This window comes from Chiloscyllium plagiosum, unplaced genomic scaffold (genome assembly GCF_037043375.1).
Source record: "Chiloscyllium plagiosum isolate Xiang-an unplaced genomic scaffold, Cpla_swu_hap1 HiC_scaffold_25, whole genome shotgun sequence".
NCBI lineage: Eukaryota > Metazoa > Chordata > Chondrichthyes > Orectolobiformes > Hemiscylliidae > Chiloscyllium > Chiloscyllium plagiosum.
The window spans coordinates 19,557,334-19,573,567 of NW_028270163.1; the positions used below are offsets into that span (position 1 = coordinate 19,557,334).

Genomic DNA, 16,234 nt, shown 5'->3' on the forward strand with positions numbered 1-16,234 from the left:
GTGTAAAAGGGATAGGGTAAGAAGGTGTGTCTGGGTGGGATGCTCTTTGGAGGGAAGTGTGGGCTCGATGGGCTGAATGGCCTGCTTCCACACTGTAGGGAATCTATTCTATGGAATTTTTTGGAATTCTCTTCCCAAACCTCCTTTTTCTCCAGCACCCACTCACTCTTCCTTCAAGACATTGCTCAAGTCAACTTACTTGACCAGGTTTGGGACACCCTCCCCCATGTCTCCTGCACTGGCTCAGTATCAATTCCTGTCTGATTATGTTCCAGTGAAACATGTTGGGATGTTTCACTGCATTGAAGATAGCAGCTAGGTACAAGCTGCTGCTGATGAAATGTTAACAGCTATTTTCTAGTTCACCATTAACATCACCGTTTAGTTAGCCCCCAAGATAATGTAGTGTCAAGGTTAACTGTACCATGATAATATCAGATCACATCAGACTGAGTACTGATGGAAGAAGGTATGAACAAAGTCTTTCTCGACCATACTTGTGTATATAGTTTATAGTTAATAAGAGTTAGTAGCTTGCACTTGCCTTATATTCGGTCTTTGTTGTTCCTGAGATACCACTAATGATGACCTCATGGTTTGATATGGAAGCACATCCAATACTGTCTCTCCCATCTGGTAGACAACAAGGGAGAACACCACTGATATGGTGTGGGGAAGGGTATGGGCAGAGGGGGACCCCACACAATGTGACAGAATTCCAGCTCCATGGAAGCGGGTTGGTCTATTCTGCTGAGGTTTTGAGGCTGGCCCTTTAGCTGAGATTCCCCAACCAGTCTCAATGGTGGCAATTGAGGCAGTTACTTCAATGTGGTCCAAGGGGAAAATGAACCAAATCCCACTGCCCAGATGTTATTGCACACTTAAATCGAGTTTTATTAAAAATTTAATTTTGCTAGGTACCCCCAAGTATTATTTCAATCTATTTAAATGTACACCTTTAATGCTGCAGTGTCACCAATGTTTTAGCTAATTCAATAAGGAACTTGGACCATTTTAGTTTTTTCTAGCTAGCTGCAACAAATAACTCACCTCCTGACTCCCCAGTATACAGACCAAGGGTGTCATGCAATACTCTGTACTTGCGTGGTTCTAGCAATACTCAAAAAGCTTGACACCAACTAGGACAAAGCAATCCAATTGACTGTCACTTCATCTACCACTCTCAACATTCATTCTCTCCACAAGATGTACCACAATCACTTACTAAGGTTTCTTCAATAGCACCTCTCATACTCACGTTTTGTCCCAAGTACAAGGACAAGGGCAGCAGATGCATGGGAACATTATTTCCTGCAAGTTCCCCTCCAAGCTATGCATCAACCTGACTTACAGCCATAATCAATGTACCCACATTGATGTTGTGTCAAAACCCTGTTAGCATTGCATCTGTACATCATATTATCTACAGCGGCTCAAGAAAGGTTGCTCACCACCACCTTTTCAAGAGCAATTAGGAATGGGCAATAGTAAGTCCGAGAATCCCACATTCTGTGACAAGAATATTCTTCTTAAAAACATCCAAATTAATAGATAGCCAAACCTGTGGCCTTTTCTTTGAATTTTATTCTGTGTGGGCAGCTATACTCACTTTTCCACCTTCATCAAACTTTCCAACGTAGTCAAACCATTTTCGAGAGCAGAACCAAGTTGGCATGATGACAGTAGGACCATGGGATGTGAACACCTATCAAGAGAAAAAAGTGCTTGAATAAAGAATTTGTGAATTAGCATTTCTGTCATGGAGCAGACATGAATCGTTCTTTTCTGAGGTTTACCAGGGATGCACAATGAGTTTTGTTACTTATAAAATGGGACTCTTTCCATCATTTCACATCAGATCTCCATCTATTCATTGCTGCTGAGAGGTAGGTGTAGGGCCTGTACCCACATAGCTGTGAATACCCAACGGCAGAAGATGCCATCTGTCCTATGTGTGATCCAACCCGAATACCTCTTCATCTCTTCTTATCTCAGCTCCGTGAACCATGTTAAAAGGTGTTGCACTGGAAAAGCACAGCTGGTCAGGCAGCAACCAAGGAGCAGGAGAGTTGACATTTTGAGCATAAGCTCCTCATCAGGAATGACGCACAGACTAGGTAGTGAACAGACTAGATGGGGTATTAATCTGCTATTTGCCCAGAACTGTGCCATTGATTGCCAGTATTATTTGAATATCATCAGAATCCTCATTTCAAAAATCAGGACAATTAGAGAAAAAGATGCATTGCTCTCAAAGTACACCCATGTTCTGCACGTACTGCAGTTGCTAGCTAATGCTAACTATGGTTCACTAGGTGAAATTTAACTCTGATTCCTCTCCCATTCAGTCTTTTTTTAATTGTGTGAGCCTTTAACATTAGAGATGACCCTTTGGATATCAATTAAAAATGATTTTTCAGTCCTTATTGTAAAGGAAGTAAAGTTAATATTAGCCGTCCCATTGCGCTGTTGTGGAAATCAGCTACTTCCACCCAACCCAACTCAATTATCAGACACGAGATCTTCCCTGTCTAATGGCTTCAGTTGTCATTGGATAAATGCAAGGGAGCTCCCCATCTTCCTATCTCTTCATTTATTTTAAAAATTGTTTTGTTTAACTGTTATCTTTTGTTCACAATATTATCATCATAATCTGGAAAGTGAACGTTCGAATTCAATAGATATAAAATAATACCAAAGCAGCCAATAACTCTGACTGCATCTGTGATCAAACATTTCAACTGTCTGCTATAAATTGGTCACTTTTGCTAGAAACTATTTCATAAACCATCAATTTCACCGCTTTTGGGACTTTACAGGGTAGTGAACATTAACTTTTGTGAAGGCACACATGGAATATTGACCATCTGCTGTGTACCTCACTCGTGTATTTAACAGGTTAATGGAAAGGACGCATGGCATAAACTGCAAGTTCTTCTTTCTGCCAAAGATGTCTTTCACCTCTCATATGTCAACTAGTGTCCAAGAATAAGGCAGCAAGTGGTGCTATGTGGGATGAGTGTAGAATTTCACAGGATCGTTTCAGGGATGTTACATTGTGTCAAATTGCCTTCACCACTTATAACTTCATTCCTTTGCACTGTTCACCTCTGTATCTCCCCCAATTATTTCTTCAATGATAAGATCAGATTCCTTTTATAAAGAGAAATATTACTGAAGAATGGAAAGATCAGGAGAAAAATTAAAGTTCTTGTTCTTTGAAGCGGCATTTGTTTCTGATTCTTAATTCCTTAATATTTGTTCAGCTTTTCACGAAGTATCAGTCTACATTCATGACATCCATATTGCACGTGCCCCCCCATACCAGTTTGGAATCCAATCTGATCAAGGATTTTGGTATGTTGAGCTAGGAATTATGTTTCCAACCTCCTTGTAGCTTGGTGACTGCATAACATTGAATACACATCATTCTCGTTCAAGTTTCCTGAACCAGATGGAGCACATTTGAGAAACATTTGATCACACTGTCCCAAAACAAATTGTGGACACACTCCAGGTGACCTCATTAGGACAACTCCAGACACTAACTGCATAAGTCATAAATAAACAATGCTCTGATAAATTGCAGAGGAATAAACAGAGCTTTCTTATTAATGAGGCTGAGATTGCGAACTAGACAAAAAGGCGACTATGAAGAGAAGTTAGTGTGTGTGGTTTCCTTATTACAGTAGCAAATATACAAGTTATATTAGTTTTCATGTGTCACACAGTAATGGGCTACTGTACAGCAGAAAGAAACAACATGGTTACCCTCACAGCATTATACAGTCATGTTCAGATTAACTAGATTGCCTGCTTCCTCAGGCAGCTGGCCATATTGGTAATGCAGATCACATTAGTGATATCAATTAGAGTCATATAGCATGGAAACAAATCCTTTGGTCCAACTAGTCCACATCAACCATGTTCCCAAATTAAATAGTCCCACCTATCTGCATTGGGCCCAAGTCCCTCCAAACCTTTCCTATTCAGATACTTAGCCAAATGTCTTTTAAACATTGTAACTGTACCTGCATCCACCACTTTCTCTGGCAGTTCATTCCACACACGAACCACTCTGTGTAAAAAAAGTTGCCCTCAGGTCTTTTTAAAATCTTTCTCCTTTCACCTTAAAAATATATTCCCTAGTTTTGAACCCCCTCACCTGAGGGTAAAGGCCTAAGTTATTCACTTATCCATGCCCCTTACGAATTTATAAACCTCAATGATATCATCTCTCAGCTTCAGACACTACAGTGAAAAAAAATGGCAGCCTTTCTTTTATAACTCAAACCCTCCATTCCCAGCAACATTCTGGTAAATCTTTTCCAAGCCCTATCTAGTTTAATAATATTTTTCTTATGACAAGATGATCAGAACCACACAAAGTATTCCAAAATTGTGGCCCAACTGTTGGTAATGCTCATAACTGTGCATTAGAGACTGTGTGTTCAAGGCCTATTTGAAGTGCTTGAGCAGATAAGGGTATCCAGGCTTACAGAGATGGAGTGAGGAAAGTGCAGTAGAACAGCTGTGATCATAAAGATGGTGCAGCAGAATTGTGAGGCTGTCTGGTCCATTCCTATTTTTATTCCTTATATTTTCACACTCTGATACCCCAGGTTGAGACTTCAATGCAGCATAGAGGAAATGAAATGTCAAAATGTCTTTTGGCCGAGATGCTAAAGTTGAGACACTTGTTGAAATTTAATAGGCACCTGTTTTCAAGAAGAGCAAGGGGTTTCAGCTTGTTCTCCTGATAAATATTTATTGACAGAAGAACAACACAAAACAGAATATCTGGTCATTATACGTTGTGGGCAAATTGCCTCTCCCCACTTGCTGCTTTACAACGGGGTCTTTTTCACATTTAAGAAATGCTTCATTTTTTTCTATAAACTGTGTTCGGATTTTAAATGATAAATGTTCAAGATTTAACAAAATGGTGTGTAAAACATGTTGATGTAGCCTTTTCGTAAAGTAAAACCAACTAACTGATTATTTATCTCGATGCTGTTGGATTTTGTTAGCACAGAGAAGCTGCCTTATTTGCTCCGAACATAATACCAACCCAGAGCAAACAAGAGGGAAATATTGTGGACGCTGGAAATCTGAAATAAAAACAAAGAATGCTGGAAATGCTCAGTAGGTCAGGTGTCATTCTGATGAAAGGTCAACGACCTGAAATGTTAACTCTTTGGGGCGGCACGGTGGCACAGTGGTTAGCACTGCTGCCTCACAGCACCAGAGACCTGGGTTCAATTCCCGCCTCAGGCGACTGACTGTGTGGAGTTTGCACGTTCTCCCCGTGTCTGCGTGGGTTTCCTCTGGGTGCTCCGGTTTCCTCCCACAGTCCAAAGATGTGCAGGTCAGGTGAATTGGCCATGCTAAATTGCCCGTAGTGTTAGGTTAGGGGTATGGGTGGGTTGCGCTTTGGCGGGGCGGTGTGGACTTATTGGGCCTGTTTCCACACAGTAAGTAATCTAATCTAATCTCTCTTCACACAATGCCGCCTGGCTTGCTGAGTGTTTCTAATCATTTACTGGGGATTTGTTTTATCAAAATGATTGCAAGTAAAAGCAACAAAACAATTCCTCAAAGCGTTATAATTAAATATATTTGTTGGAATAAGTACACTGGGTGGAGGTCTTGTGGTGCAGTGGTGAGCATCCCCTGCCTCTGAGCCAAAGGCTTCGTTTTTGAGTCCCACAACAGTAATTTATGGCCAAGTAACATGCATTGGTAATCCAACCAAATAGATGACTGTCAATCTGTCAATCTTTCTGTCACGCCTATGACCAGCAGTAAGCACACGAGCATCTCCTGGTCAGTCAAGCGTGTGGTTCCCCTCAAGCTATAGCTTCTGGCGGCAGGCGAGTGGCTTGTTCTAAGGAAATCTAGCTATAAAAACACACATAAGTCCATGCTTTGTCTGGCCCCTATGTCATTAGCATTAGAAGAGTAGAGTAGAGCTTGCTTTTTATTTGACATTTCTACCATATACAACTGATACAGTAAAACAGGACAGTGTTTCTCCAGGACTGAGGGTGCTACATGTGCAGCACAAACTACATACTTGTACACGGCATAAAGTGCATAAGAAGTGCAAAACACACAAGTTACAGTGTAACAGAAGAATGGTCAATTATAGACATTTCTCTATCATTGAATTCGAAGTCGTGCAAAGAATTTCAGATGGGAGAGAGTCCGATCATACTGTGTTAATGTGCCTGATGGCTTGGGGGAAGAACCTGTTGCACCATCTGGCCATGAGACACCATATACTCTGGTATCTTCTGCCAGATGGCAGGAGAGAGAAGGGTTTGAGTGAGGGGCGTGTGGTGTCTTCCACAATGCTCCTAACCTTTCAGATGCAGCGTGTGGTGTAAATATCTGTAATGGAGGGGAGAGAGACCCCGATGATCTTCTCAGCTGTCCTCACTATCCGTTGCAGGGTCTTACAATCCAAGACAGTGAGAAAAGAAAAAGAGAGCTAGAAGATGAAATGTCTGAAAGCATAGTCCTTTCATCTCTAGAGTCTTAGTTCCAATGTTGCTGAGACAGCAAGCCCACAAACATAGGAGGTATTTAATTGGAATGAGTTCAGGGAGCCTCACTTAATGTACAATGGAGTTAATAACACATCTTCCACAAATTCACATTAATTAAGGAACCCACAATTCAACATATTAAACATAGAAAAATGACCCATTAGATTGCTGTACGCTGAATAATGATATAGGATGATGCCGTATTACCCAAAGCATGGTTCCAATCTGAAAAGTGCTCCAGTCTCTGGCATTATGTCATTCATCTCTCTGATCAGGCACAGAAAATGCACACAAAAAATCTTGATGCAAAAACTTCCAAATGGAAGGATAAACAGTTGAAAATGGTAACTTGGCATCTGACTTTGTTGGAAATAAATGTATATTGTCTCATGCAAAGTATCAGTGAGTTTTAAAGCATGTGCATTCTCACCACAGCATGACACCATTGCACAGCTTAACCCCCTCCAGGACATCTCCGGAACCATCAGGTTGGAATTGCTCTATGTAATACGTCAGCACATACCCTAACAAAGCAGACAATTCAGCCTGCGACTTCAGTCTGATTAACTAAGTCTAAACCCTCTATGCTAAGTCGGATAGAGAAGCAATGTCTCTGCTCCAGGCTGAAATGGTACAAAGACCCTGTTGTTTCAGTCATAAGAAAGATGCTAAAACCTTTTCAAACAGTTAACACACAACTACTTCTTTGTGAAGTGGACAGGAGTCTAAAATTGTTTGAATAATCAAGGGAAGCTACAGCCATGCGCTATACTGCAAACACAAGATCCTAATTATTTTGTTTGTACAAAGTATCAAATGTGGCTTGCATCATATTGACAATGTTGGCACCAAAATATTATCATCAGGAGGTTATGCTGGCAAATGGGACTAGATTAATTTAGGATATCTGGCCAGCATGGATGAAGGGTCTGTTTCCATACCGTACAGCTCTATGATTCTATGAGCAGAATTTCACTCCATGGGAGCAAGTTAAATGGTTGTAATCTGACGTGTTGAGGGCTTAGAGACTAAAGCAATGTTTGAGCAGCTTTGAAATTTTGTTTGAAATTTGGATTGAATTTTCCCTTACTACTTCCTTTATTTCATTCAACACCAGTAGATCTCTCAAAATTTGGCAAGTGTGAGCTGGAGTTTAATTGTAATGACGTGATATACATGTCAGGTTGAACTGCATAAGGCTTATGAAATGAATGTTTTCCTGGAAAACTTGATCAAATTCAGCTTTTGTGTGTGGAATAGAGTTATCCAAGTACACAGAATACATAAGACCATAAGATCATAAGAAATAGGAGTGGACGTAAGGCCATTCGGCCCATCGAGTCTACTCCGCCATTCAATCATGGCTGATGGGCATTTCAACACCACCTACCGGCACTCTCCCCGTAGCCCTTAATTCCTTGCGAGAATTAAGAATTTATCAATCTCTGCCTTGAATACATACAGTCATAGAGTCATAGAGGTGTACAGCATGGAAACAAACCCTTCGGTCCAACTCGTCCATGCTGACCAGATATCCCAACACAATCTTGTCCTACCTGCCAGCACTTGGCCCATATCCCTCTAAAGTCTTCCTATTCAGATACCCATCCAGATGCCTTTTAAATGTTGCAATTGTACCAGCCTCCACCACTTCCTCTGGCAGCTCATTCCATACACTTACCACCCTCTACGTGAAAAGGTTGCCCCTTAGGTCCCTTTTATATCTTTCCCCTCTCACCCTAAACCTATGTCCTCTAGTTCTTGACTCCCCCACCCCTGGGAAAAGACTTTGTCTATTTATCATATCCATGCCCCTCATCATTTTGTAAACCTCTATAAGGTCACCCTCTCAGCCCCCAACACTCCAGGGAAAACAGCTCCAGCCTGTTCAACCTCTCCCCATAGCTCAAATCCTCCAACCCTGACAATCTCCTTGTAAATCTTTTCTGAACCCTTTCAAATTTCACAACATCTTTCTGATAGGAAGGAGACCAGAATTGCAAGCAATATTCCAACAGTGGCCTAACCAATGTCCTGTACAGCCGCAACATGACCTCCCAACTCCTGTACTCAATACTCTGACCAATAAAGGAAAGCATACCTTCTTCACCGTCCTATCTACCTGTGACTCCATTTTCAAGGAGCTATGAACCTGCACTCCAAGGTCTCTTTGTACAGCAACACTCCCCAGGACCTTACCATTAAGTGTATAAGTCCTGCTAAGATTTGCTTTCCCAAAATGCATGATGCATTTCATGTCTCCCTAACTTTGTAGTGAGTTGCAGGTGTTTGAGGGAGGTTGCAGGAAACGCGAGCAGACTCTGTGGTAGCAGACAAGCAATTTGGACAGAGGTTTCTGAATTGAATTGAATTGATTCAGCTTTATTGTCACATCTGCTCTCATGAGAAGAGTGAAAACTTTACAAGTCACCACCTACAGCATCACAAAGGTACCTAGTTGAGATTCTTTGGTAAACATCCTTGGGGAAGAAAATTAGAAAAATAAAGAAATAAAGTGTCTAGCAATAAATTAGAAAAAATGAGAAAACAGAGTCCAGAATAACAATCCTACCAATGCAGGCCATGCCAGACTTCACCTCGAGGCCAGGAGTTTGAGTCCACGCTGAGGCCGGGAGTTCGTGTCCATGCTGATGCTGGGAATTTGAGTCCATGCTGAGGCCGGGAGTTCGAGTCCATGCTGAGGCCGGGAGTTCGAGTCCACGCTGAGGCCGGGAGTTCGTGTCCATGCTGATGCTGGGAATTTGAGTCCATGCTGAGGCCGGGAGTCGAGTCCACGCTGAGTCCGGAAATTCAAGTCCAATCTGAGGCCAGGAGTTCAGGTCCACACTGAGGCCAGGAGTTCAGGTCCACACTGAGGCCAGAAATCCGAGTCCACGCTGAGGCCAGAAATCCGAGTCCACGCTGAGGCCGGGATTCGAGTCCACACTGAGGCCGGAAATCGAGTCCATGCTGAAGCCAGGAATTTGAGTCCATGCTGAGGCCGGGATTAGAGTCCACGCTGAAGCTTGGATTTGAGTCCACGCTGAAGCCAGGAATTTGAGTCCACGCTGAGGCCAGGAGTTCGAGTTCATGCTGATGCTGGGAGTTCGTGCCCACGCTGATGCTGAGAAATTGAGTCCATGCTGAGGCCAGGAGTTCGAGTCCACACTGAGGCCGGGAATTTGAGCCCAAGTTGAGACTTGGTGTTTGATCTACAGTGAGACCCTGAGTTTGAGTCCTTGCTGAGGCTAAGAGTTTGAGTCCGTGAGTCTTAAGGCAGCTCACCACCACCTCTCAAGGGGCAACTAGGGACAAGCAATAAATGGTTGGCCAGCCAGCCATGCCACATCCCAAGAGTAAATATTACAAGCTCTTTCACCCCAGGAATCAGTGCCTCTGCAATTAGCTCTCTTCCAGATTGGGCACCTCCTGCCTCTGAGGACATCCCATGCACCCACTCCCCACATGACCTTGCCAATAAGACAGGCAGACACCCCCATCCCTCTCTTCTCTCTACTTCCCATGGGCCTCCCCTCCCAGCCCCACTGCACCAATCTACTCTTTGGTACTGGTGTGACTTTCTGCAGTGCCAGCACTATCCAATGTATAGGGGGTGCTACTGGGACTCCAGCGCTGCTGCCAATCTGATTGGAAATGAGCTTTCTGAGGTAGTACTTTGCTCAAGTGAGGGACAAATGTTTCACCTCCAGTTAATTAACATTTCTCAGAATCCTTATGGCTGCAGGGCAGCAGTGACTGACAGGGATACACTCCCAATCCAGCTTCCAGCTGGCAGAGTGGGAAATGTCATATTCCAAAAATTCCTGGCCCAGATTCCTATCCATCCTTTACTGTGGCTTGTCTCTTGACTATCAACGTGGCTGATCACTCCTTTTGGAAACAGTTATTTTGGGAGGGCTTGTCTCTTGACTATCACTGTTGGCTTAAGTTTTGTCCCATTGGACCAACACAGCAAAAACAAATTGTGAATCATCCAGATGTTTTCACCAGCCCTGCTTTCTCCCCAAGTTTTCACACTATTTGGCTGCGTAGATAATGGAATGTCCCTATTAAATAAAATAACAGGTCTTTTGGGACACTGAAAGCAATATTGGCCAACTGAGTGGCATGCGGAGAAAATTGGTCAACTGAACACATGCTGGGAATTGGATCAGGCCAGACAGACAGGTATGCAAACTGGTTTCCCTGATTGGTTATATTGCAAAGGTTGCAATGAGACAGTGGAACTGAGATATTAAGCCAGGAAGCTTACAGCTGTCGAGCTGAACCACGCCACATAGGTATGCAAGCCATTCATCTTGGTTGACTATTGAATGGGTTGTTGAATAGAATAAAATAGAATGGCCTTTATTGTCATGTGCACGCAAATGAGTGCAGAGAAAAGTCTGTAATGTTGCTGCTTTAGTGCCATCATTGGTACTATGTACCTAGGTACAGACACGTTAAATTTTTGTTACAGAATTGAAAGAGTAAAAAACAAGTTTAACATAGGAATACAACATTTTAAAAAGTGCTCGACTTATTCAAAGTACAGAATAAGAATAAAACTATCTTTAAAAAGTCCTCATACCATTAGTCCTTTTCACTGAGTCCGGGATCCACACTGGGATCTGGCCCGGGACGTGCCTCCGGAACTCGCAGCATGGTCTCCAACTCGTCTCCCATGTGGAGCTGGACTCAGATTCATCCCTATTCTCCATTCCCTCCAGGGGTAAGTTTAAGAAGCTAAACGTTGGGGGTTGGGGAGTAGAAAAACTGCAGAAAAGAGTTAAAAAAAAGGAAAAGGCAAAGCAGAGGAGCTCAAGCTGCAGTGTCCTACTCTGTCACCACCTTGAGACAATGCTGCAAGGTTTCAGGTGGAACAATAGATCTGAGTTTCATTGGAACTGTTTTTGAGATAGCTTGGCCCCTGGGCTTGGCTCAATCAATAGGGGAAAGCACAATATCCAACACTGCCCTTTGTAACACCCTTCCTGAGATAGAAACTCAATTTAAACTATGCTAATTCCATTGTTATATCAAACTACTGATAAACTATTGTACTCGGAAATGACCCAGATAACTCATTAAAAGAAAACACTCAAGTCAGAGTAGTCCCTCACACACTCCAGAGAACATCAGGACCAACAGGCAGGAACCTTGGGAGCAGGAAGAATTGCCTCAGCTCCATTTTGACCAGCTCTAATCTAGAAAGTGTACACTTTTTAACATCTTGTGCTCCCAGTGCAGATTTTAAACTAGTCTGTGGTCATAGATGTTTAAGAACTGTAAGGTTACTTGGGATATTAGAGGAAAAGACTAGTTTTGTAAAGTTGAATATGTAATTATTGTGCGTTTCAACAATAATAAACCACATCTTATGGTAAACCATGTCTCATTATTAGTGTAAAATGAGTTGCACTAAGTAAGCAAGTAGATCCCTGGGGTGGGGGAGTCCAGAACTAGAGGGCAAAGGTGTAGGATGAGAGAGGAAATAAGTAAAAAGGACCAAAGGGACAGCTTTTTCACGCAGAGGGTGGTGCGCGTATAGAATGAACTACCACAGGGAGTGATGGAGGCTGGTACAATTACAGCATTTAAAAGGCATCTGGATGGGTATATAAATATAAATAGAAAGGGTTTAGAGGGATACGGGCCAAGTGCTGGCAAGTGGGACTAGATTAGGTTAGGATATCTGGTCAGCATGGAGGAGTTGGACCTAAGAGTCCGTTTCCGGCTGTACATCTCCATGACTCTGTAACTCTATCTGACTGTACGAAAATGAAGTCATGCTTCTAAGAATACAGGCTGACCTGTATCCATTCTTTTGTGGATGTTTGATTATAAACTGCTGCAAAATGGTGTCATCTATGAAATCAGACAGACCCTCAAGAAACTGAGAGTCCATTCTGATGCATTTTTCAACTGCAGCCACATGCCTGATTTTCCACTTTTGCCAATTTATTCTTAGGCATTTGCCTACGCCGCACGCAGAACCAACTCATAACGATGTCTTCCAACTTCCAGAATTCTTTTGCTGCTGTACAATTATTTGCCTGCTCTGCAATTGTAGTGACTTTAAGGTTAATCTGTACTGATAATGTACCATTCCTACCTGTCACCACAGAGGTCAGGATTGGCAGAAACACAGTAAAGTGGTAGCAGTGGTATCACACGTTGATATTCACAGAGCTGAGCTGAGTAACTGACTTCAGTGGCGACTGCACCAGAATGAGTTTGAGATCCACAGAAAGGGTGCATTAAGTACAAAGAGTTTGGATTTTTTGGCTAAAAATTGGGAGTCAACTGATACATAAGGTATTTGACAAATAAACAATCTTTGTCCAAATGTTGGGGGTTGATTCTCACATGTGATTGACCATTACTTGAGTATATATAATAACACAAATAATACTTTATTTCAAAATTTTCCTTCAGAGAACACAGGAGAGTCAATCCTCCTGGCATCCCTCTGCTCTGAATGTCAGGTTGAGGTGTTCTGCTATTTCATTTTCCTGACAGGTGCAGAGAATGTTTAGAATTAGAATTAGGTTTCACTGTCACCTGCACTCAAGTACAAAAGTACAGAAGAATGGGTGAAAAGTATACCATGTCGTCACACATAGCACCTTCTTAGTACAAAGTATCTAGTTATAAACCTTCAACAGTAAAATAGATTAGGTACAAAAATAGAGAAATAAAGAAAAAAGCTAAAAGTTCTACATTACAGTTCTTCATAGTATAAATTAGGAAAATAAAGAAATATTTGGTGGGTGGTGAGGGCTCAGGTATGGGCAGAGGAAGGGTTCCTCCACCAATCATTTTGATGTCAGTTTATTCTGCTTTAGCGAGCTACATCCATTTTCTCCCATGTAAGTTTGACACCCGACCGTTCAGCGTAGAGGTTACCTTGTGAGTCTGTGTGGCTTTCTGTCCACCCTTCACATTCTCTGCCCCTTCTTCCCAAAGTGACCAAAGAATGTGTTTGACCCTCCCTATTACCTAGTCAGTTAAAATTAGCTCAACTACCATCTTTGAGACACTGCATTCATTTACAATCTGCTGTTTTCTAAATAGGAAATGTGTTATTTTTACTTGCTCAATAAACATCAGAACATCTTATATCCACAGCATCGGGATTAGCTGGAACTATTGTTTTAATGTAAATCTTGATTTTCATATTCAGTACAATGATGGCTCCTGGGTTTCTTGAAGGAGTTGGAAACTGTAAAATTTGGATTTCCTCTGAATTTCTATCATGTAAACTCAACTCTCGGCATGTCCCATGAGCTGCACTGGATTTACAAGTAAAAATAATAGATGAGGATTACTCATTCTTTACCAGTATCTTTAAAGATTGAGTGAATGCTCTGGGAAATAAAACACACCTCATTAATGAAGAATCAAATGACGTGCGGTCGCCCTTGACTCAACACAATGTGGTTTTCATAAAGTGATTGTAGAACTCTGGAGTGTAAACACAAGCACTCATTCTTATCTAAGTATCAGAAATAATTGGAATAGAAATTACATGTCTGACCGTTGGTGTGTAGTATAAGAAGTGACCTGAACTTTCAGGTCCAAAATGCTGTCCTCCATTGGGCTAAAATTGGCATATTCTAATTTGAAGCAGCAGTAAATTCTGAACCAATGTGACCTTGCAGCAGTACAAGAGCATCATGCCCTTTCCTGTGAAATTCTTATTCAACTTGTTTACTCAGACCATTACAACAGCCCCATCATTTTTTGAAATTACACACAGCCAGCTTGATAAAAACTGCTCTAATTAAAGTAAACCTTGTACTGCCTTATCTTCAGTTCTTGTTTGTTCCCGTGTCCATGTGCTCAATCTCAAATCAGTCCAAAGTGTTTACCATCAATCAGTGGAGTGTTAGAAACAGATCCTCACCCCTGGTTTAAATGGCTTTCGTTTGCAAAAACAAAGGTTGAACAGGTCAACTCCCAGTGTCACCTCCCTTTTAGCTCATAAAGGAAAAATGTCTCACAAAAGCCTGGGAGTGCCTTTACATTTTGTGAATTTTGGGAGTGGATCACATGACAGTGAGCACCTTGATTACAATGTAAAGAGACAGAACTGGTCTACTAAGTGTTAACTGAACCTCAAAGAAGGTCCGGTTTAACTCCCAGAGGTGTGTCAAATCATGTCTGAACAGGTTGATTTAAAAGAACTATATTTAGTTTCGACAATTTTAGAATGATGTTAAACGTGCCTCCAAAACTCAATGAACTGAAATGCTGGAACAACAGAATACGACTCCCTTGGTTTAAGATGGTATATAATAAAATGGAAGGCTGTAGGTAGTGTCCCTACCTCTGAGTCAGGAGCTACTGATCCAAGTCCCACATACCCCAGAAGCACGCCAAAACATTTCTGAGCAGATTGATTAAAAATATTTAAAATAAAATGGATCATTTTATAGTTCACGTAAGATTGCAAGACCTTTAAAAATACAAACTAATTCCAAAGCAAATACTCATAGAGTCATAGAAATGGACAGCATCGGAACAGACCTTTCTGTTCAACTCATCCATGCCGATCAGATATCCTAACCACTTGGCCCATATCCCTCTAAACCCTTCCTATTCACGTACCCATCTAAATGTTGCAACTGTAACAGCCTCCACCACTTTCTTTCCACTCTTACCCTAGACCTATACCCTCCAGTTCTGGACTCCCCAACTCAGGGAAAAGATCTTATCTATTTACCCGAGCATAACCCCTCATGATTTTATAAACCACCATAAGGTCAGTCCTCAGCCTCCGATGCTCCAGGGAAAACAGGGTCAGTCTATCCAACCTCTCCCTAACTACTCAAACCCTCTAATCCTGGCAATATCTTTGTAAATCTTTTCTGAACCCTTTCAAGTTTCACAACATTTTCTGATAGGAGGGAAGCCAGAATTGCACACAAGGCAGCCTAACCAATGTCCTATACAGCCGCACCATGACCTCCCAACTCCTATACTCAATGCTCTGACCAATAAAGGAAAGCATACCAAACGCCTTCTTCACTATCCTCTCTACCTGAGACTCCACTTTCAAGGAATATGAACCTGCATTCCAAGGTCTCTTTGTTCAGCAACACACCCCAAGACCTTCCTATTAAGTGTATAAGCCCTGGTCTGATTTACCTTTCCAAAATACAGCACCTCACATTTATTTCAATTAAACTCTATCTGCCACTCCTCAGCCCATTGGCCCATCTGATCAAGATCCCATTGTACTCTCAGGAAAGCCCCTTTGCTGTCCATTACACCTCCAATTTTGCTGTCACCTGCAAACTTACTAACTATACCTCCGATGTTCACATCCAAATCATTTATATAAATGACAAAAAAACAGTGGACCCAGCACCAATCCTTGTGGCACTCCATTGGTCATGGGTCTCCAGTCTGAAAAACAACCCTCCACCACCACCCGCTGTCTTTACGTTTGAGCCAGTTCTGTATCCAAATGGCTTTTCTCCCTCTATTCCATGTGATCTAACCTTGCTAACTAGTCTACCATGAGGAACTTTGTCAAACTGAAGTCCATATAGATCATGTTCATTGCCTCATCAATAGTCTTTGTTACTTCTTCAGAAAACTCAATCAAGTTAGTAAGACATGATTTCCCATGCACAAAGCCATGCTGACAATCCCTAATCAGTCCCTGCCTATCC

The 16,234-nt window shown here is 42.0% G+C and overlaps 1 protein-coding gene and 1 long non-coding RNA gene across 2 annotated transcripts in view; one reads left to right on the plus strand and one right to left on the minus strand.

Moving 5' to 3' along the window:
• qtgal (queuosine-tRNA galactosyltransferase) overlaps positions 1 to 16,234 on the minus strand; it is a 385,611-nt gene that overhangs the window by 108,145 nt on the left and 261,232 nt on the right. Inside the window, exon 7 of the mRNA XM_043714488.2 lies at positions 1,610 to 1,705. Within this exon, the coding sequence (XP_043570423.1) occupies positions 1,610 to 1,705 (96 nt within the window). The remainder of the gene's footprint in view (positions 1 to 1,609; positions 1,706 to 16,234) is intronic.
• The window catches only part of LOC148145295 (uncharacterized), a 141,987-nt gene that overhangs the window by 2,609 nt on the left and 123,144 nt on the right, over positions 1 to 16,234 (plus strand). The window lies entirely within an intron of this gene.